Genomic DNA, 22775 nt, shown 5'->3' with positions numbered 1-22775 from the left:
GAACTCCTTGCCTGAGGAGGTTGTGAAGGCTAGGACTATAACAGTGTTTAAAAGAGAACTAGATAAATTCATGGAAGTTAAGTCCACTAATTACTATTAGACAGGATGGATAAGGAATGGTGTCCCTAGCCTCTGTTTGTCAGAGGGTGGAGATGGATGGCAGGAGAGAAATCACTTGATCACTACCTGTTAGGTTCACTCCCTCTGGGGCACCCGGAATTGGCCACTGTCGGCAGACAGGATACTGGGCTGGATGGACCTGGGTCTAACCCAGCATAACCATTCTTATGGTCTTATGTTAGTAATTACAGCTAAGGGACTTCAGTCAAAGAATGAGTTGTTGTTATCTAGATGCTTACAACATTACAAGCTGGACTTGGATCATTGGGCTCCATCCACGGAAGACAGAATCCACAGATCTGGGTATCTACTCTCCAGCCCAGCTAACAGAATCAGTTCGTTTACTGTAATCTAGCTAATTCCCAACCAATAACTGGCAACACTACATCTCCCTGTGACCAGACGTGCCCGAGCACATTCGGTGATTTATTTCAAACCGCGTGTCAAACATCGATACAGAGCTCGCACATCTGGAACATGAACAGATATAGCAAGGAAACGGACAAAATAACCCAATGAACATTAATACTAAACAGTAAAACAACAAATCACTCTTGTAGCGCTGTAAATATCTATCTCTAATCACAGCCTTACAATTACAACCCTCTTTTTGCAACGTCTCTGTGAGGCTGCACGTGTAACCGTGACAGGCTAAACCCTCACTCGCCTAGAAGGTGTCAGTGCGAGCCAAGAAGACGTGTTCCCCACAGAACAAAGCCGTTCGGCACACGGCTGATTGACATCGGTGGGGGCTGGTTTCCTGGCTGGCGGATCGGACCCAGGCTTAGCTGAGCGTCCGTAAGCACAGAATACACGTGTGTTCCGTAACACGTGTGTGTGGGTGCGCGGGAGAGAGAAGTGCCTTTCGCGCAGCGCTTGCCAAAGACGCATGTTCGGGTTCACGACGGGGGTGACCGATGTATTTCCAGTTGTTGCCGCCCTGGGGGAGATGAGCTGATCTTGGCAGAGACCAGCCGGGCTTGGATACCCAGGCCAGCATGCGGGAGCCCCTTTGGCTGCTAACCCCAGGTCCCAAGGAGGTTGCAGGCGTTTCCCACCCACCGTACGTGGACGGTCCGGGTCCCAGAGGGAGCTGCCTCTCCCCGGCGCTCGGCTGCGGCTAGGGGCTCTGTGGTTCAAACCCTGGCGCGGGCAGGGGGAGGAAGGCTCCCTTTGGCCCCGGGAAAGTGACCCCTCAGAGCTCACTGAGCCCTCTCCTGGAGCGGGGAGCGTTTCCTTCATCCCTGCTGTGCCCTGGCTCCCAGCCCTTTGCGAGCCCGGCCGGGAGTGTGCGTGGGCTGGGAGACCCGCGGGAGCCCGCGGAGGGCACCTGGCGCCAGAGCTGGGGGCGAGCCGGCAGAGGGGTCCGTCTGGCCTCACGCCCACTGCGGGGGGTGGCGTGCGAGGTGCCCCCTCTTTCCGGCTCTGGAGCGTCCCTCTCTCTGCCCTGGCACCTGGAGGGGCCACACCTGGCTAGACAAGGGGCAGGGCTGGCCAATGACAGGCAGGCGCCAGCCCCCGGCTCCTGCGCCCCCGTGGGCTCTGCGGCCGCCCTGTGCTCGGCGGTGGCGGTGGCGGTGGCGAGGGCTGGCTCCAGGCTGCGATGCATTTTCAGGTGTTTGCGCAGGGAGCTGGGGTGGGTGTAGGATTTCTCGCACCCTTTGACTTTGCAGCGATATGGCTTGTCCCTCGAGTGCACGTAGGTGTGCTTCTTCCGGTCACTGCTGTTGGCAAACCTCCTGTCACACCCAGCGAATTCACACACGAACGGCTTCTCCCCTAGAACACAAACCCACATGCTCACCCGAGGCATCGCGTGTGGAAGGGGCACAAGAACGTGTCCGCGCGAGGCAACGCGTCATTTCCAGAAGCAAAAAAAAAAAAAAAAAAAATCTACTGTTTGCAGAACCAGGGGCTGGTTTTCGTGCCAGTAACTTTATCTTTTTCAGTGACACCGTTCAGCTACCCAGCATTTCAGTGTGATCTGCAGGCTGCGGGGGAGGCGCTGGCAGATCAGCCATCACAACGTATGCCTTAACTGATGGCGCAAATAAATAAAATAATACCTAGAATCCTTCAGGTTTGGAAGATCAGCCTCATAATTAATAAAGCGCCTGAAATTACTACCCCAATGCCAGTCCTCGCTCTGCCTTCAGAGGAAGCATCACATATGTTTACTCATTTCTCTGGTGTCAGAATTTGCTGGCTTTGTTTGGTAGATAGATGCAGTCAGACAGAGACAGAATTTCCCAGCATGCCTCTAAAATTCTTGTTTTTTAAATATTTGTTTAACATTTCGATTTGTCCAAACTAGGGTCTAAAGCAAAATAATCCTCGGTAGCACGTTACCCTTTCCGCACCGCGTTTCCTCGCATTTTTTCTCTTGGCGAGGTAGAGAGCTTAATAAAAAATTGTGGGCACAGGGCCGTATTTGGGGGTGGGGAGTAGACTTGAAGGGGGTCTTAAAAACGAGGGACACCGAAATCTAATTAGACAACAAGCTGGGGCAAAATTTGGTCACGTTAAGAATATTTTTACAGGAAAACGTGGAGGAAAGTAGACGCTGCCGAGAGATTTCTTTCACTGCTAGTTCTATTTCTTCCTCCTCACAGAAAAATGACTTCCCTTTTTGTGTGCTATGACATAATCACATGAAAGGGGACTCATTTTGTTAAGCACTGTAAGATCCTAGGGGAAGACAATGTCTCTGAAACTGGAGTGCGGGGAGGGGGGGAGGCTTGTTACCTTCAGACAATATTCTTGTATTATTGACTGCAGAAATATTAGGTGTGGGTGGGTTGGGGTTTACCTTGGAGCAGTAGCCTGTAAACACAGAGTTTGAGGAGGAAGGAAGGGGAAATGTTAGTAAAAACAATTGTCCCTTGTTTTCAATTATGAGCCAGAAATACAGCAAAAAATATTTCCTCATTTATAATTAGCATCCAGAGGTAAACATATACCGCACATGCAACCGCTCTGGGGGCTTTTTCTTTCAAATGAAAGGAAAAATAATACTACGATTTTATTTATTTGTATTTTATTCTGGTTGGGTTTTATTGCTATTTCAACCCTTCCAAGTTCAGGAAGCAAATGATTCCCCGCTACCCACCAGAAAATCTACTTATCACTATTGCTACTTGCTACTTGCAATCTAACTAACCTGTGTGGATTCTTTTATGTATCTTCAGGTTTTCAGCTCTTGCAAACACTTTCTCACACCCAGGAAACGGGCATAGAAACGGCCTTTCGCCTGTGTGCACTCTGATGTGGTTTACGAGTTTGTATTTGGCTTTAAAGGGTTTTTTCTCCCTAGCGCAGCCCTCCCAGTCACAAATATGGTTGGGCTGCTCTGGTCCTCCGACGTGCTCCATGGTGACATGGTGGACTAGCTCATACATGGTGCTGAATATTCTGGAGCAAGCCTGCCTGGAGTGGTGTCCTTTGCTGTCAGTCCACTTGCAGATCAGTTCTTGTGGAATGGGCAGCCCAGGGTAAGGGAGAAAAGCGAAGGTCTCTCTGCGGATTGCCAGTTTCATCGTCTGATACCCTTCTAGAACAGGAGAGGCAAAGGGCGGCTCAGCCTGAGCTCCACTTACTGGGCTGCAGTGATGGGACCTGGTTCTCAGATCCCTTGCCAGCCTTCGTGCCCCCTGCTCCTTAGAGTTTCTGGTGCTAGCTGCCTGCTCTGGCGAACCCTGGTTTTCACATCCCCTGTGGCTGGGTGAGTCTAGATACATCCGGAACATGCCATGGTAAGAGGTTCTGGAGGAATTCTCATCAGCAGCTCCGGGCATGCTGGGTCCTGGGGGATCTCTGCTTATGGGCGAGCTGTCCCAGCTGGTGTCAGAGGCAGACCGGAGAGGGGCGACACTGGGGATCTCCAGCCATACACCGAGCCCGGTGTCAGAATCTGGCAAACTGTGAGAGGAGCCGAGTTTTAAGGAAGTGCCAGTGGGGTGCCCTCCATTCCCCAGTACCAAAGGTGGCAGCGCCATGCTGCGCTCAGTAATACCATCCCCAGGGTGGGGCAGCTAGTCCACCTCGACCAGCCTGTCATATTGTGAGCTAGGTAGGTGGATGGGAACCTCCAAAATTAATTAGCCCCCTCCCCCCGGTATTTGCCTACTTAGTGTCCATAACAAATACAGCCCACGTGAGCCGGGAAAAGGCGAGAGAAAGACACACACAATAGCCAAGCAAATTGTTAGCAACTCCAGCGTTTGGGGAGCTCGGTACTGTAACTATGCCCTCATCATTCAGAGCCCTTAAAGTGATAGTAAAAATGCATCTAAACATGCTGGCGTGTACATATAAAAGCACAGCGGGATGATCTGCTTTCCAGAAAGGGGCTTGGTGATTGGCTGTGGCTTGGCATGACTGACAAGAGCTTAGTTTGGTAAAGAGAAGACACGCAAGCTTTCACAGCAGGATTTCTTTTCTAAAATATATCACACTAGCCTTTGAAAAGCGCCGCACACTCTCAGGGAAATAAGGTTTCACGGGCTTGCTTTCTAGTGCGCTGACATTTCTTTAAAACACAGCTCAGATCAAAAAAAGAAATAAAATGTGTTCCAAACACAATGTTTTAATTAGTTGATTCTGTGCGTTCTGCTTTTATCCGGTGTCTATATCAGGGAGCCCTACCCTTTAATTAAAACAACCGCCTGCCTGTACAACAGCGCAGGCAAACGCTTAACTTCCCCCTTTGTAGCTCCGAGCAAATGCAATTTACTGCAACTCGCGGACGCATTTTTTGAATAAACGTGGACGCCTTTAAAGCTAGACTCGCGTGGGCGAAGGGACCGGGCGATGGCTGCTGAAAACTTAAGGGGAGAAGTGAGATTACATGTGAAATTCTGCTAGAATCAATATTAATTTCCACAAAATCTGCAGGACAACGGGAGAATATGTTGTGAGGCTCCTACGGAGATTACATGGAACAAAGACATATAATTGTCTTGATCTGGGATCTACATTTGAAATGCTACATTTTTTTTAAAGTGGCACATGACATTTAAGCAAAGTTTCAATGCGCCCCGGTCTCGCCCAACTGGGCAATCACTTTCCCCGTGTTTGCTTGTTTGTGAACCGTACAGTGGTGACGTTCATTCTTTTCTGAAACAGGTTTCTCATTGCGCAAGTGACACTTGGAAAGTGGTCCCAATCCGCTCGGTAGAAAGCGCTCTGGTTGAACAGTGCCTTAATTCTAGCCAGGGAAGCAGGTTAACTGTTCTCCCTTACTTCTCTGAACCCGAGATAAAGCTACAATGAAATAATCGGATTTGTTTTCTAGCTGGGGCATTCTTGCTTTTCCTGCTACTCTACCTGCAAAAAACCAGCAAACAAAGACCGAAAACTTTACCCTGACAACTTCTAATGCCTTTTGCAACCGGCATTTGTTGATCCCTAGTCTGAGGCAGCGACACGGGGCTTCTAAACGAAAGACAAATGATTTGATTTATTCGTGCGGTTATAAAAACGTAACACAAGACATTCTAGCAGAGCAAAAGGCGGGATCTTGAAATGCTGGTAAATGAATTGGCTGCTTTGCTGTAATATAAATATCGATACGGTCCATCAAATGAAAGTCAGATTCTGAGTCGTCTTGACATAAACATTTCCGTTTGAAATACAGCGCTGACGGGCAATTAATGATAACCCCGCTGGACTTGTGTAAGTAACAATAACCAGGTCTACAGAAATTCACACATAAATGCAGCGATCGTAGGAAACCTGGAGCTTTTCTTACTCAGTTTCCTAGAAGGAAAACATGATGTTTTGCTAAACTTTTGCCCTCCCCAGTTGGTTCTATTTTTAATTTTTGAAAAACAAATACACGAGCTTGAAAAATAATATTTTCAAATGAAAGTGGTTCACTAATTCAATTAAACCGTAGGCAAAGTGCAGAGGGAGCGAGGGACATTTCACTGAAGCTAATTCATCTTCCTTAGTAAACCAGGAAGATTGCTTTCAAACTGCATTTGCTGCTGTCAGTATAAAATTAAGTAACTGCGTCTATCTCCCATGGACGTTGTGCCTGGTTCAAGCACTAAATAGCTCATTTGGTAGCAGTAATAAACCCGTTATTTCAGGCATTCACAATAACCTTACAGGGTTTCCCAGGCTTGCTCGAATTGTCAGTGACGTGATTACTCCTAATCACAAACGAGAAATAGAAACAAACTGACATTCAGTAACAATCTGCTCCACACAAACACAGAACCTTTTATTCCTCACGTCTTTCCCGTATCTTCTAATCCCTATGGCTGAAAACTTTCCTTAGCTTTCGAGTCTTACTGACTCCCGAGGGATTGCTTTTGGAGTGCATGCCTGGCAATTAAGACGTAGTGTGAATTATAATCTGATTTCACTCCGTATTGCCATTCAGAAATATCTTTGCAAAGGAATAAAGGGGTAAAATAAATCCCAGATCAACAGAAAGCCCTAGACACAGAAACCCAAATGGCAAAATATGAAGAAACCGTTTCAAATCCAACAGGAAAGGCTACAAATATAGCAGAAGAAAAGGCTTAATTCTCCTCATATAATTTGGGGGTGGGGGGAATCTAAATGTATCATGTAAGTGTCACTGAATATTGAAGCACCACATCCGGAGTGACTAAGGCATGTAACCGGGAACACTGAATACATTAAAACGAGACTTCTGTGATTTTTTTTCTAAGACCTTAAAATATTCAACACGTTGTTTAAAAATGTCTTCCGTGACATTAGAAACTCGTTCGTTTCCTTAGCGGGTGCTAAATTATTTTGCTGGTACCTGAGAGCTAGTGAGATGGGGGAAAACCATCTAGTTCCACCCAGTTCTTTGGGAAAACAACGCGAAACCAAACAGGAACGAAGTAGGAAGGTGTCATGTTATGTCAAATACTCGGTGTTAGCGTAAATCTGCCTCTGTGCTCCAAATCCACACGCCCCACAAGTGTCCTGGGCTGCCAGGACTGCCTGCAGGAATGGAGACGGGCAACCTGAGGGAGGGCTGGAGGGGCAAGCACAGGCTGCGGGGATCCTGCCCTGCGGGAGGGGAGGACACAGCGAGCTCCGGGCCGGAGAGGGCCTGATTCCGAAAGGGGAAGGGCTGGATCCTCATCCATCCTTCTCTGGGCCCCCTCGCTGCAGCTGCTGGCGAGGGGATCAGGTGGCAGGGGAGGGCAGGCACCAGGGACCACCTGAGCCTGAGCCCTGAGCTGGCCAGAGCACATCATTCCCTGATGTGGGGAGCCCCACCGCACGGTGTGTAAGAACAACCCCCCACCCATCCCGGAGCTGTCACGCAGGGGTGCCCAGTCCGGGCCCCGGGCAGGCGGAGCGCCGGGCGAATGGCTGCTTTGCAGCAGCTTCCTCCAAGCACCTGTCCGGGGCCAGGAGACTGTGGTTAAATAAATAGCTTCCTTGGGGAGCGGCCGGAAGCCTCTGGTCGGATGCAGGCTGATTGCCGAGCTAGCAGCCACAGGCCTGCAGCACGGACGCTTCTGCTTGCCCAGCTTTCACCCACGGGGCCTAGGCAGGAATTCCTGCTGCCCCTTGTAGGTCAGGTCAGGTTCCCTCACGCACCCAGAGAAAGGCTTTTAACCTGCCCCGGCCCCTGCCCTGTGCTCCGGGAGTCAGCTCCATCCCTCGGCTTCTCCCACTGCCAGCCCGCCTGGCTGCTGCAGCACCTGGGCGCCAATTGCCCTGACATCGGAAACGCAAATCGGGCAAAACGCCCGGGGTCTGCAGTGTCCCTGCCAGGAGAAACTCCGGGAGCCCCCCTCACACAACTGGGTCTCCCAGCTTCCGGTGCCTGCGCAGAGCGCCCATAAAGCTGGGCACACAAGGGGCTAGTGCCCTTTGCACGTGAGTCACCCACAGACCCGAGACAAATGCCCCCCCCCGTTGCCTTTTGCAATGGCCTGCTGCTGTCCATGTGCAATTCGCTGGGAGCAGGATCGGGCCCTACTCATTAAAAGACTGGGACCTTCTCTCGTAAATAGGTTCGGCTGGTCGGGGGCCCCTTGTGGTACCCTAGCCACGGGATGGGCCACAGGTCAGCAGGGAGAGAGACTTTAGAACGGGAGGGTGTGAAATTTACACCTGTTGGTATGAACGGGAACGTCTCCACTCTCCGCGTGCAGAGCCAGAACAGGGGAGACATTGCAGGGGCCATTCACGCCTCCCAGCCGTATGGGGCCCGATCCTGCCAAACGGCTATCTGCTTCCTTGGGAGCAGGATCGGGCCCTTCTAGCGAAAAATGAAGGGAGGACATCACGGTTTGCCTAAAAACGGTAAAGCTTGTGTGGTGCCAGGCAGGATCACTGGGCGGGCTGGGGATTTCTTTCTTTCTTTCTAATTGAACGTAAGTTCCCAAATTCCTGGTGCGTTTAATTTCCTTTTTCTCCATTGGAACGTGGTCTGCTTATTTTCGGTCCAGTATTTGCTCATTCTTGGCAAATTCTAGGGCTTTTTCCCCCCTGGTAGTCTTTATATTCCAAAGGGCCAGTGGGTGAGAGCTGTTCTATGAGAGGGTGTGTGTGTGTGTGAGTACGAGAGGGGTGTGTGTGTGTGAGAGAGAGAGAGAGAGAGAGAGACCTGGTTAGAGGCGGGGCGGGAGGGGATATATCCTGTTTGAAAGGTCAGGGAATCATAGAACAAGAGGCTGCACTTGTCCAACGCAGTTGCTCAGTGTCACCACCCCAGGCCCGGGCGGCTCCAGGCAAGTCCAGAGCTAGAGCCCGATTGCGAGGGTGATATGGAGGAGGGGGGACTTCAGAGACTGGGCGAGCTGGCGAGCCGCCAGGCGTGACTCTGGAAGTCTGGGGTCCCGGGCCCAGCCGGGGCACAATGTGCTCTGCTCTGGAGCTCCCCCTAGTGTCAAGCTGCACTCCTGCGCAGCTTGTTTTCTCGCCAGGCGCTGGGGTTTTGCTGGCTGTTGCTCAGTCCGGGCTATGGGTTTGGACTACGGCACTGGCCTGCGCCGAGTCCCGCGGGGCCTGCGGCGGGTTTGGGCCAGAGCCACCACCACCACCAAAACCTCAGCCCTTCTCCTGTTTCCTGGGCCGGGCCCAGTGACTGAACCACGCCTGCTGCAGCCTGGCAGGCCGGCGCTTGCACTGGGCGCTGGCTCGCCTGTCTTAGCACCAAACCCGGCGAACTGGGGCGCACGGGCTGGCCTGGGGGGCAGGAAATGTGCAGCGCCCCACCCCCCAGGTTCTGAAACACGGGCTCGCGCTGTGCCAAAAACGTGACACACACGCCTGCAAACTCCGCGGTGATTTTCAGTCCATCTCGCCACCCTGGGCTGGCTGAATTTCCCCATTCGGCCCGGGTAAAACGGGGAAGCGGCCGCAGTCAGTCACAGGGAGACCAGAGCGGGGCTGCTGTTCACTATTATCCGAAATCTGGTGTCTCCACCTTAAATCTCCCCTGCAAAGCTCCAGCCGCGGAGCACAGACCCTGCTACAGGAGGATGAGAAGCTGGAGTTTTGGTGAAGCGATCGTTCTTGTTCCCATTCGGGGATGTGGGGAAGTGACTTCCAGGAACACAATAAATAACCGGATCGGGACAATATTCGGTGCGACTCAGAAAGCAGGGCAAATAAAAGTGCCTATTTGTTCTGCACGCCTTTAATACCACTTTGCTACACTCTCCCCTATCGCCTCTTCCCTCCTCGTCCTCCGCACACGGGCTCATCCCGGCCTCCCCAGCTCAGATCTCCGGGGTGGGGGCCGGTACCTACCCTGCCCTGGGGCCAGCTTGCTTTTCTCGAGCAGCCGAGCCGAGCCCAGAGCGGGAAGCAAGTTCTGGGCGAGCCTGAGCAAGAGGAGTGGAGCTGTTCTGTGGGCAGGCTGGGGGCTCGCCGGTTCACATGCCTTCGAGCCGTTTGGTGGCTCCGGTTGCCCCTCAGGGCTCAGTCACGCAGAAAGGGTCAATAAATTGTCTGTTCCCCGCAAAAGAAGAAAGACAATAAAGCCACCCTCCAGGTCACAGGTCACCTCGTCACTGATTGAGATATTCGCAACTTTTTCTGAAAAGCTAAAGTTAGCTGGGGCGGGGGAGGAGGGAGCCGGAGCCTGAAAAGGAGACGGGCTTTTGATTCCGGCAACTAGAAAAAGGCATCTTAAAATAAGCAAAACAGCCCTTGATTTAGTAAACCTCGCAAAGCTGTCATGGTACACAGGAGCCGCAACCCCCCGCCCCCCCTTGCCCAGGCAAACCCCTTGCAGAGTGAAAGAGACCTGATTTCCTTCCCCAGGGTAGGCACCTTTGCTGTAATAGCCTCTCCTTTAAAACAAATCATTCGTGCCAGGATGTAGCCGGCAAAGAGTGCAGGGTGAACAAGCGGCCAGGATGCAGAAGTAACTTTTTAGTTTTTTCATTCATATTCTGAAAAAGCTGAAAGCTAGCGTGCATGTTTGGTATACCAACTGCATTGCCTGGAAGTAAGAGAGAGAGAGAGTGTTGAAGACAACATAATCAGGAGTGGAGGTGGAAATGGGTGTTCATTAAAAAAATGAATCTGTTGAACTCCAGATGCCTCTGTGGCAAATAATAATACGCGGGTTGTGCTCTAAAAATAATCGAGAAAAGGAGTAGATGGAAAAGCAGAAATATTTATAGCTAATAGCGTGGGGCTTTTCGGACAAATCTAGACGTGATTTTTTAAATCGATGCAGTCAGTGCAGAATTATGGCTCTGGCAGTAATCCGAAGGGGGGGTGCTGCTGGGTTTTGCTGTCCCTTTATAAATGGGTGTGCGCTCCCCAGATGGGAAAGTTCCTAAAGTCAGAGACATAACGCCCACGTAACACTAAGCTGGCTGAATCAACCGCTAAGAGGTTTTTAATTTGCATTTTTACAAACAAACATACAGTATAAGGAAAATGTGACTCCTCAGAGGGCACCATATCTTGCAGAACGGAGTGACTATAGTGGGCCCGAAAAACTTTGTATTCAGAAATTAATTACCGTCGCCATGTTATGGTCCCCTGGTATAGTCCACCGTAAGCACAAATACGGTAAATGCGCCCACCTCAGATTTGTGTTTTGCCTCTGAAACTAGGAGGGAGAAGCTGCGCTCCAAGATTCTCTGTATGGCATGAATGGTTTGGGCTTTGGAAAGAGAAGAGCCCTTTGTTTTATCCCTGCATTTATTTTAGTATTAAGAATAATTGAAAAATGCCCCTCAGATTTTGCAACCCTGCGGAACCATCAGTTATTTTAACCTGTTTTTTGTTCCTGCCTGGATTAAAACAGAACCTAAACTTCGCCCAGAAGCCAAATACAGGAGAAGATACTGTAGTCAGACAAGAATTCCGCTCCTTTTAGTTACAGTATGTCCCTGATATTCTCCCAAATCGTCTGTCTGGCAGTTTAGCGATCTCTGTGTGCTTATTGAAGACATTTGCTTACCTTTCTATTGCTTTTGCTTATCTAGGCTCTAGCATACAATTCATCCCGTGCATTTCTTAAATGTAATTCATTCATTACAGTACGCGGAGAGCGCAGGCGAGTTCCTATACATTTCTATTTGTTGTAAACACCGCTCATGTTTTTCACCCCCATTTTCGATACATTAAAGCGTTTCACTCCGCCTCTCTCTGCACTTTGATTTTCTGAACCCCTTTCTTTGTGGAAGTTCAGACCTGTTTACTTCAGCCGGTATCTCTGAAGTTCCAATGTACATGTGATTACCCTTCGGCTGATTGACAGTTACAATGAAAATGTCTCATTCGCTTCTGGTTTGCATTTAATTACACTGGAATTGCAATATGATTATGGCAAAAGAAAAACTACATTCCTGTCCGCTTATTAGCAAGATCCATTTGTCTAGGATACGTTGACTTGTAAAAGGAATTTAGTGCTCATAAAATATTTGCCTTTCTCTCTGGGCTGCAGTTTGAAAACAAAAACTCTTTATACGGCCATCAAAAAACTTCCAGTACAACCCAGCTCTTCGCTTTTCAACAGGCACAGAGCTGATTGGAGATCAATACAGAAACTTCACCTGAAAAGCCCCATAGATGATCTTTAATGGGAAAGAAATGAGTTTGGGAAATTTGCCTCTTGTATAAGATTTCTGTGGGGACTATCTAGGGCCCCGTCTCGCAGTTTTCACTCTGGCAATAGGACCCGAGACTTGAACGGGAGTTTTGCTGGAATAAGGGCGGTAAAATGAGATTTACAGTCAAGAAAACGCCCTTTTCGTCAGTTTCACGCACACACAAATGATCCTGGCTCTGATGTGCGTTGTAAAACGAGGCGAGCGGTTTGTGAGGGTAGGAGGGTTTCGCAAAAGCCCTGGCCACAGCAAATGGCTTCTTCCTTCTATAACCCCCCTCCCTCCTTGGATAACCAAAGAATCCCGTATTGAAATGAAGCAGCGATCACTTGCAGGAAGGGAAGGCGCTTGCTGCCTGAAAAAGTCTTTCGGGTTTTGTGGGTATCCAATTCCAAACCCAGTCCAGATTTAAAAATAAAACAAACTAAAAAAGGGGTAAATTGCACAGATATGCATTTGGCGTAAAACTGGAAGAGGGATCTCCGCCTACTCTATCCAGGCAGGCTAAAAACGCCGGATGACGATTCAGCAATGCTATATATATATATATGTGCATTTTTTTATATTTCATGGATTTAAAGGTGAGAAATATTTGACCTCTCTGCCTCTGCGAAATAAACACAAGGAATCTTGGACTGGTTATATACTGCACTGAAACAAAACCACGATGTAGTGAACTTGTGGGGAAAAAACCCTCAGTATGTTGGTTTAGATGCAAAAAGGAAAAACAGAGGCAAATGCGCTTTCCTAGTCAATGTATGCAATTTCCGGAGATTTAGTTTCTCAATTCAAAATAAAAACAAGCACATCTACAATCTTTTATATACAAACAAACATTATTGCTCACACACACATAGACCCGGCAGAGTAGACCTGGGAAACGTATAAAACCAAGATTTATAGGCTAATTTATATAGTCTGATCCACAAGTAGGCTCCAGTATGTCAGGGCTGCTAATGCTGCCTTCTGCTACGCAATAAAATAGTTTCAGGAACGGCGAATCGGAGCTCGTTTAAAGCTACTGTTTCTTTCCCCGCTCGGGTTGCTTCTCTTGAGAAAATGTGGTGCTTTTTACCACGAAAGAGCTCATATTTTTATATGCAAAACCTCCCCCACCTATCTCAGCTTTTCCTGCGTAAAGCCAAGTTTGCCTCCCTCCTCCTCCACTGTGTTGAAAGGCTCCCTAAAAAAATACCGTAGCTGTCTGGCAAAAGGGACTAGACTCTGCACTTCACTTTCTTTGCTGAGTTATTTATTTAATGGATGTTAAGCGGCCAGCAAGCCACTCACATCTGGACACATTTCCCCATCCACCCTTTCAGAGCACCTGGGTCAAAAGAGAAACCGACAAACAAACAACAAATCCCCTCCGATGCCAGAGATCGCCTTGGGTTTGCGTGGTGAGCCGCAGAGCGCCTGGAAGTTGTTTTACATCATATTCAGGCTAAAGACAATGAACAGAACTACACGTGAGGCCTTCTGCAAAAGCAAAGGTCATTCGCCCTCGGTTGCCCCAGGTCGGGAACTTCACAGGCATTTCTCTACCCAACACTCGGCTGATGACCTAATTGAATTATGCCTTTTTGTTACAGAGACAACACAACACGTGCTGGAGGTAATTAATGATCCGATCTGGGCCCTCGCTAGGCCGACACGCAGACCAGGTACAGCGCTTCGGTTTGCAGGGTGCAATAAAACAGGGAAAGGGGAAAGTTAGACAAACTTGGCCGAGACCCTTGAGCGACACTGTCGTCATGTCGGAGTCCCGGGACCCTGGATATGGACCATCAGAAAACAGCCGAGCAGGTTACTGCTTTGGGCCTGAGTTTAGCACACTTCCTCTCTTCCCACCCCCATCGGAGTCCTCAAGCATATTCTTAGATGTACACACACACCACACCGAACAAAGAAACAACCACTGCTTAGTCTCCGAGCTTTTAAATCCTCCCGCGTTCATTTTATTTTCTAACGCTTATTCTCAGAGTTTAATTTGCCCCGTTTAGGCAAATTCCTCCTTGTCGTCTGTGTGAAAGCGTTTGTGTATGTGAAACAAAATCCGAAGCAAACGGTCCCCTCCGAGCCAGAACCCCGTCTCTCCTCCCTCCAAATCTGCATTAAATCTACTATTTTTCTGTTGCAAGAGGGGTTGATTGTTTGTTTGGTTTTTTTCTAGGTGCAATAATAATCTAAGACAGAAGTGACTCACCTTCCAACTTTGTGAATGTTCTTGATGGATGTGGAGTGTGAATTTTGATTGGTTTGATGGGAGATGGTGTTACTACTGAGGGAGATTTTATATCGGTGGTGTTTTTTTTTTCCAAACCCTAAAATAAAGAATGTGAAGTCTTTCCTGGGGCTGATTGGGGGGAAGGATGTGAAAGGGCTGCAGTTATAAAGCGCTGCTTGAAGCAGTCTCTCAATGCGTCTCTGAACTTGATCAGATTTTATGTTTCCTGCAGAGAGACGGCGGCAATCCTGTGAGACTAGCTCAATAGACAGACTTTGGGGCTCAGCAAATCTCAGGATATTACAATTACAGCCATCTTTCTTTCTGCCTTTTATTCCCACTCTTGCTCCCCATAGTTCTTTGCAAATGCTTTCCAGAACAGAAAACGAGCGGATTTATGGGGCTGTCTGCAGCTGATAATTATTTCAAGGCAGAACGTTGCAACTGCGAAATAATAATAAAATCCATCAATAAATACAATACAATAAAATCAACCAAAAGAGGCACCTTTGATTGAGACTTTGGTCCACGTCTCTAGAGCAATTTATATAGTGATAAAAGTGAATAATTTACAGTTTGTGGAGTTAAAACCCACGGCATTTAAGCTTGGGAACATGAGGGGTTTATGCCCTGTATCCTGTTTAGCCCCAGATTTGAAATAATCTCTAATATTTTTTTTATTTCCTTCATCTTGTGGGGAGAAAGAAACGGCGTGTGGCGGCTAAACATAAGCAAGGCCCACCCAATGTAGCACCTAAACATAATCGCGTTAAAGCCGAGGCTGGTCGATCCCCCCAAGAAAAGAAAACGCGAACGTTTGGCGAGCAGCTCTGATTTATGCCGCCTTAATTTTTATTCGTTTTTAAATCTTTTCTTTTTAATAGCAGAGAAGATTTACGACTTCCAATCAAGGGGCCGTTTCCCAGCAGATGGATCTCACAAGCGAAGGGCTACAGCCGTGAAGGGCCGGTATCCCGTTGCTCTCCGCGTCTTTTGATCTCCCCCTGGGCCCGTTAGCGGCTCCGCAGGCTTTTGTTTTGTTTTATTTGTTTCTTTTAAAAAACCCAACCCGGGAGGATTTAAAGCACGGGTGGAAGCAGCCGGGCCGGACCGGTGGGGAGCGGGCTGCGGGTGGGAATATTGCCCGGCAGGAACTGGAGCTGCAAGAGGGGAAAGAGAGGCCGGCCGGGATGGGGGAGAAGCCGGGAGGGACCGAGCCCAGGGCCCGTTTAATGCGCCCCCGGAGCGGGGCGAGTGAACAAAACATGTGGGCTCGCGGGCACCCTTTAACCTCACCTGCGAGTCACTAAACCCCGCGGGCCAATCAGCGCGCCGGCCGGGCCGCGAGCTGCCAGGGTCCAGGCGAAACTCCGCCACTCGCGCGCAGCGCGGCCAATGGGCGGGCCGGCCGGGGGTCAGGTGACGCCTTGGCTGCCGGCTCCCCATTGGCTGGGCGCGGGCTGCCTCCCGAGTTGGTTTATGTGCGGGGAGTGCGCGGTTGAGTGTATCAGTCCAAGGACACTGCCGGGTGGGAGCGGAGGGGCCGGACTCGGAGCCGGGGAGCCGGGCTGGGGTGCGCTGCGCTGCGCTGCGCTGGCGCTCTGCCGGGTTGGCGGGAGGGGGCCGGCGCTTGGCAGCCCCCAGCCGGGCGCGCGTGGGGCGGTCGCGCGTGGGGTTGTGTCCCGCCCGCCCGCGGTGCATGAACTCGTCCCCCCGCGCCTGGCCCATTGTTTTGGGGGGACCCTCCCTCGGGCTCCCGCCCGCCCTCCCCCATGGCCATGCTGCTGGACGGCGGCCCGCAGTTCCCCGCCCTGGGAGTCGGGGGCTTCGGGGCCCCTCGCCACCACGAGGGGCCCGGCCGCGACCCCGCCGCCGGGATGGGGCTGGGCCCCTTCGGGGACGCTTCGCACGCGGCGGCCTTTAAGCTCAGCCCGGCCGCCCACGAGCTCTCGTCCGGGCAGAGCTCCGCGTTCACCCCGCAGGGCTCGGGCTATGCCAACGCGCTGGGGCACCACCACCACCACCACCACGCCGGCCAGGTGCCCGCCTACGGGGGCGCGGCCGCCGCCTTCAACTCCACGCGGGACTTTCTCTTTCGCCAGCGGGGCTCCGGCCTCGGGGAGCCCGCCTCCAGCGGCGCCCAGCATGGCATCTTCGGCGGCTCCCCCGGCAGCCTGCATGGGCCGCCGGGCATCGCGGAAAGCCCGGGCTACCTGCTCTTCCCGGGGCTGCACGAGCAGAGCCCCAGCCACCCCTCCCCCGGCGGGCACGTGGAGAACGGGCAAATGCACCTGGGGCTGCGGGGGGATCTCTTCGGCCGGCCGGACCCTTACCGGGCCGTCTCCAGCCCCCGCACGGACCCGTACGCTGGCGCCCAGTTCCACAACTACAACCCCATGAACATGAATGTGGGCATGAACGTGGCGGCCCATCACCACCACGGCCCGGGGGCTTTCTTCCGCTACATGCGCCAGCCCATCAAGCAAGAGCTGTCCTGCAAGTGGGTGGAGGAGAGCCAGATCAACCGGCCCAAAAAGAGCTGCGACCGGACGTTCAGCACCATGCATGAACTGGTCACCCATGTGACGATGGAGCATGTCGGGGGGCCGGAGCAGAACAACCACATCTGCTACTGGGAGGAATGTCCGAGGGAAGGCAAGTCCTTCAAGGCGAAATACAAACTGGTGAACCACATTCGGGTTCACACGGGGGAAAAGCCATTCCCGTGCCCGTTCCCAGGCTGCGGGAAAATCTTTGCCAGGTCCGAGAATCTGAAGATCCACAAAAGGACGCACACAGGTAAGGAGGGAGACAAAAACGGGGTGCATGAATCATGAAACGGTGGGAATTAAAGAAACCCCCATCGAATCCAAATACTCCCCCCAACGATCACACGGCGCCAGACCGAAAAGCGGGAGTGGGACTCAAACGCTACTTTCCCCAGTTTGGAGCTAAACTACATTTTGTCCGCGGTTCTTTAAAACTTCGCACTCCGCGAGTTTGGACAGTTTAACATCCGCATGTTCCACGCGCTCGTAAATTTCAGTCCAAGAAGAGCAATCGCTTATCTCTCTATAGCCTAGCTAGACGGAAGATTTGGCCCGATTCTTTGTTGGCTCGGTTTGGGGGTTTATATGAGGCAAAGAGAAATTGTTTTGTGTGGATTGCTTTACATACGATTTCGCTGTCTGCATACATTCTGTTAAGGAAACCATACAAATGCTAATGCAGCCTAATTTTCGGTTACTTCCGTTCCTTTTTTAGTTTTGATTGGCACATCTCCTAATTAAATCGGTGATACTTTTGTCAAAGTATGTTTATTTGGAGCTCTGTCTTCAATTCAGATCTCCACAGAAGTGAAGTAAAACTAGAAAAGGCAGGAAATCCTCACATTTTCCTTCTTGTTGGGCACATCTTGTAAAAGTGTCTGTTGCTCCAGAATTTATCTAGATCCGTCCCCCCCGTCCCCAGATTCTAACATCAAGTACTGCCTTTAACACTTCGTTTAGCACGACCGTTGCATTTGAAAGGGGCAAATTAAAAGTAACAAAGGACGGATTGAATTTAACTGTAACGTAACAAATCCTATTGTCTGATCCCTTTTTTGTGTGTATGTGTGTGTGCGTACTACCTCCACCGAGGTGTTTGAGGGGTAGAGCTTGGGAAAGGAGGGTGGAAGGGAAATAAAACTTCAATAATTAAGGGGAAAAGAAATGAAAGTGTCCGATGCTCGGGGTGTTTCCACTGACATGGAAGGAAAACGGTTGGTGAGAATACGGACGAAAGCCAAGAGAGCGTGTGTCTTCCACTCGGCATCAAATTAATTGTTTTAAGCGAGTTGCCAAAGTGATCGATCCGCTAGTGGGAATCAAAGTGAACCTTTCCTCTGTAGCGTCCTTTAACCCTTTCTGAATTTTGCAGGTGAAAAACCTTTTAAGTGTGAATTTGAAGGCTGTGATAGACGTTTTGCGAACAGTAGTGACAGAAAGAAGCACATGCATGTACACACTTCAGACAAGCCTTATATCTGTAAAGTGTGTGACAAGTCTTACACCCACCCCAGCTCTCTTAGGAAACACATGAAGGTAATTAACTCTTGATCGCTTTACTGTTACTAAATATCATCTCGGAGCCTGTTTTCCCTCCCTGTTAGCCTACTTTTGAACAAGGATCGGTGCTGCTTTAGGATGACACAGTTCACCCATTCTGAAAGATTAGTGCTACAGCATTTTACATTCGTCTCCGATTGATACAAATTATCAGCAGAACTGTGTATTTTCGCTCTTATCTCACAGTTCAGGCTGTAACTGATAGCTAGGCCCTTTCAGTGATAACAGCCGTTTGGGTAAATTGCATTATTTATTTTCCTATTCCCCAGACCGAATAGAAAAAAAATGTTATACAGTTCTTCAGAGAGTGGCATGAGCTACTAACAATTACTGGCCAAGAAATTATTGGCATGTTTTTAAAACTTTGACATCAACAACCCACGCTGAACATATTGAAACGATATGTCCAAGTCAATACCTGGCATCTCCACAATCAAAATCTAAGCTGCTGATGGTGGTGGTGGTGGTGGGGAAATCTTTGCAGATTGTCAGTAAACGAGGGGGGAGGGAGAAAACGTGCTTTAAAATTACAGTATCGCAGCTGCATGGGTAAGTTTTCCATTCCCCGAATAATTTATGATTTGTTGTCCATTAGTGTAATCACGTAGGAAGGGTAAATATTTACCTTACCTGCGCTGTTTGTAGTGTTCGAACTCTGCTATTTTGCCCGAGTATGCTCAGTGTGACATTATATTTATCATATTGTACCTGTTCATTTTAGGTTCATGAATCGCAAGGGTCAGATTCCTCCCCAGCTGCCAGTTCAGGCTATGAATCGTCCACTCCGCCAGCTCTAAGTTCTGCAAACAGTAAAGACTCTACGAAAAGTCCTCCAGCAGCAGTTCAAAGTAACACAAGCCACAACTCCGGGCTTCCACCCAATTTTAACGAATGGTACGTCTAAGGACAAAGCAATCAACTAACTATAGACTGGACCAAATGAATTCAAAGGAAAACTGAAAATCAATCACACGGAAATGGAGTTTTCAGGCAAACAACAGAACAGGGCTACATCCAGTTTATTGCAATTTTCCAGGAAAGGGGTTTTTAATTTTTTTGCAAGATCCAGACGCTGGACTAGCTATGTCCTTTTCTCAGGATTGGATTTTTTTTGTTTGGTTTTGGCATTTGCAGTAATTTCTTTGATTTTTTTTCTCTTCCCTCTTCCAATCGCCTCCCCTTTTCCCTTCATTTGAATACTGATTTTTTATTTTTTTTTTATTGTCTCTCTCTCTCGCTCTTTTTTTTGGCTTTTTCTTCCTTCGTGGGATGCTGACATGAGGATGAAAATTCTTCTTCGCCTTAGTGGTGATTGTTTAAACTTACATTCTTAAACCGTGCCAAAGTCCTGTTATGCCTTGAACCCCTCTCTCTCTCTCTCTCTCTCTTTCTCGCAGCATTATACTTGTGAATGTATTCTCGTCTGATGGGTTCGTCCAGTATTTTTTCAAGATGAGGCTGTGGTGTTGTTCTACCCGGATTGTGACCGTTTAGTAAAACAGTTGCCTTTTTGTAATAACTTTTTTTGTAAATACATATCCATGATGCCATATTTATCGTTTGTAATTTAATTATTGATACGAAGTGCCGGGAACGGAACAATATTTATGGGGGGAAAAGTGTTTTCTAACAAAACAAAAACAAACAAACAAACATGACAAAACTCTGTACAGTTTTTGGTTATAACTGCTTTAGCATTAAAAATTTATTGTTTTTGAAAGAACACAGTCGAATAGTTTTTGAACCGCTGGCTTTGCATTTCCTTGTTGCTCTGTGAACTACCCTTTCCACCCAGGCCTGGCAGAGGAACCACATATCAAGGTGTTTGTATCCCAGCCCCGCTCTTGAGAGGAATTGTTTCCCCTATCGCAAGCTAGCAAGCTGCAGTGTTTCCTTCGAGAGAGGAATGAAGGACGTTGTTGTTTTTCCTTGTCCCCGCCCCCACATCTCAATGGTTTGTTTTCACCTCGACCTTCATATGTGCGTTACTGCACTTTGCGCGAGCGAATCAAATATTACTGATCTGTCCTGAGTGGGGCCATGACGTGTCTCTGCCTTGCACTTCAAAGAACGAGCGCTGCATTTAGGCCTCCCAGGGCTGCATATTTAACATCCGAAGGTAAATGCAATGAGTTTGATCTTTGTGTGGGGCTGGGCTCCTTTTTACTCTATGCAGAGAGGCATGCGGATGTCTCCATGGATGGATGGATATACGCACCCACCTCTCTCCATCTCTGTATCTATATATATGCTTTTAAGAGGTTTAGCATGAATCTGAAACAGCTGGGGGGTGAGTAAAACGGCCAGTTCCATGTGTTTACTTCAGATTAAAGTAAGTGCTTCTTAAAAGAATTAGTTTATCCGAGTTACAGAAAGGGGAAAAATGGATTTGTTTGTCTGTATATAACCCAATACACAGTTATGAACATTATTCTATAGAGCCAATCATATGATGACTTCGATAGTTTTTTTTAGAAACACTATTGAAATTCCTTGACAAATATATTTTTCAAACCTAATGAGTTGTAGAGAGATGCTGATGAATTGTTTCCAGTAAAATCAGTAACATATGAAATACAATTGTTTATTTTGTAATAAAATTCTAACCTGGATTTTTATTTTCTTTGGCCAAAGGAACATCCTAACTGAGCATACACACAATTCTAGAGAACTAATATCTGTTGGTTGGTAAATTAAATGTTTTAAAAGATTTATCTGTTTTCACTTTATACCTGGAATTTAGGATGGTATGTTTTTATATTTAATTTTTGGTTTTTAATTTTAGTTAGTATTGAAGGCAGTGTGTGAACAGGGACTGTATATAAGAAATGAATAGGAAATGGGGGAAAGGTTAAGGAATTTTAGAGAGAAATGTTAGCTTGATAAATTACTACCGAAAAAACAAAAAACACAAACGGAAACAACCTCTCCTCCCTCCACACTTCCCCATCCAAAATATTTAAGATTTTTCATCTGTACCAGATGATCTCGGTTGATGTGAACAATTAATGAATCCAGCGTTTGGGTATTTCCCCCCTGACTTTTTGAAATCTTAAAATATATGCACAGACTGAGTGGACTGCTGTTTCTAATATTCATTTTGCATTTGGACCATCCTGTGCTTTGGCTAACTTTCTCAAAGTTAAAATACAGCCCCACTCATTTTTAATTAATAAAAACAATTAAAGATGCCAGAAGTATTGGGATTGGGAATTAAAAACAGATTGTATTTTGTCTTCCTAAACTTGTGATTACAAGTAATATCTTAGCTACAGGATTTAACAATATATGATGTGGTTATTGACAGCACCACTTCTGTGTCCACCACACATAGAAAGGAAGGCAGCATTTGAAGATGTACACAGTTCAGCTAGAGAAAGCAATTTACTCTGTAAACTGTTAGCATTTCGCCCCTAGCTCTAAGGATGTGAGTAATTTGATGGGAGTTCTGCTGCACCTTTCATGTCTGGGGGAAACCCAGACAGACCTGTCTTGAACTTGACACTGGGAAGGGCTGGACTGTGAATACTGTTTGTTTACTTCTTGCTTTAGGATTTCTTTTATTTTATGCAACTTAGATCAAATCCACAAATCGTTTTAAAAAAAAGGAGGAAAAATGTATCGGAAATAGACCAAGCAGACCGATTACAATCTCTTTGCCATGATGACTGCACTTCCAGAATGAGGACTAGTTTGCCACTTCGCCACTTTCTACAATTCTCTTTTCCGGGTCCTAATTTTCCCACTTGGAAGAATTATCTTTGATTTTAAAAAATGTATTTCGATTTCTTTTATGCAGCTAAATATTTCTTTTGCTATATACAGAGCAGACTTGAACTCCAACGCAATGGATTTGAAACCCTGTGCGACTAAAGTTATCAACTTTACACTGAAGCAAGTAGCCCTGTGCCACACTGCAAAATAAAGAAAAGGAACAAGGTGAGGCGTTTTGCATTGCAATATACTACGAATAAAATAAGAAATAAATGCAATAGATTTTCACAGTGTAAAAAAAAATGGCTGCAAATGGTTATATTTTCGGAACCTTTTCCAGTTATGTTCATGTCACACCAGACAATTATCCATGTTCATTTTTAAAATGTTCTCTTAACAGCAAGTGAAGGCGTTTTGTGTGTTCACCGTCCTGATACTGCACCTGTCAAATACATCTATAAATGCAGATAGGTTCGGTCTAACTGAGATGTACATTCAAATACTGTGCAGAAAACCTAGTATCAGCCATCTGATTTCGGAATAACTTGG

At 48.1% G+C, this 22775-nt stretch overlaps 2 protein-coding genes across 2 annotated transcripts; one reads left to right on the top strand and one right to left on the bottom strand.

Annotated features, from left to right (window-relative positions):
* Positions 1-502: 502 nt before the first annotated feature.
* On the bottom strand, positions 503-4295 carry LOC116820603 (zinc finger protein ZIC 4-like). Its single transcript, XM_032773216.1, has 3 exons — positions 3281-4295; positions 1590-1899; positions 503-590 (listed from the first exon to the last, which is right to left on the bottom strand). Exons 1-3 carry the CDS (start codon positions 4113-4115, stop codon positions 503-505), a joined length of 1233 nt encoding a protein of 410 aa, XP_032629107.1. The 5' UTR covers positions 4116-4295.
* An 11503-nt stretch (positions 4296-15798) lies between these two features.
* ZIC3 (Zic family member 3) lies at positions 15799-20176 on the top strand. Its single transcript, XM_032773202.2, is given in 6 exon segments — positions 15799-16002; positions 16004-16082; positions 16085-16159; positions 16162-17202; positions 18325-18488; positions 19234-20176. Coding segments are annotated over 6 exon segments (1746 nt in total). The 3' UTR covers positions 19417-20176.
* The last annotated feature ends 2599 nt before the right edge of the window (positions 20177-22775 follow it).

The sequence above is a fragment of the Chelonoidis abingdonii genome, chromosome 8 (genome assembly GCF_003597395.2).
Source record: "Chelonoidis abingdonii isolate Lonesome George chromosome 8, CheloAbing_2.0, whole genome shotgun sequence".
NCBI classification, from domain to species: domain Eukaryota; kingdom Metazoa; phylum Chordata; order Testudines; family Testudinidae; genus Chelonoidis; species Chelonoidis abingdonii.
Note: the sequence above shows the minus strand (reverse complement) of the source record. Positions and strands in the feature narration are given on the sequence as shown.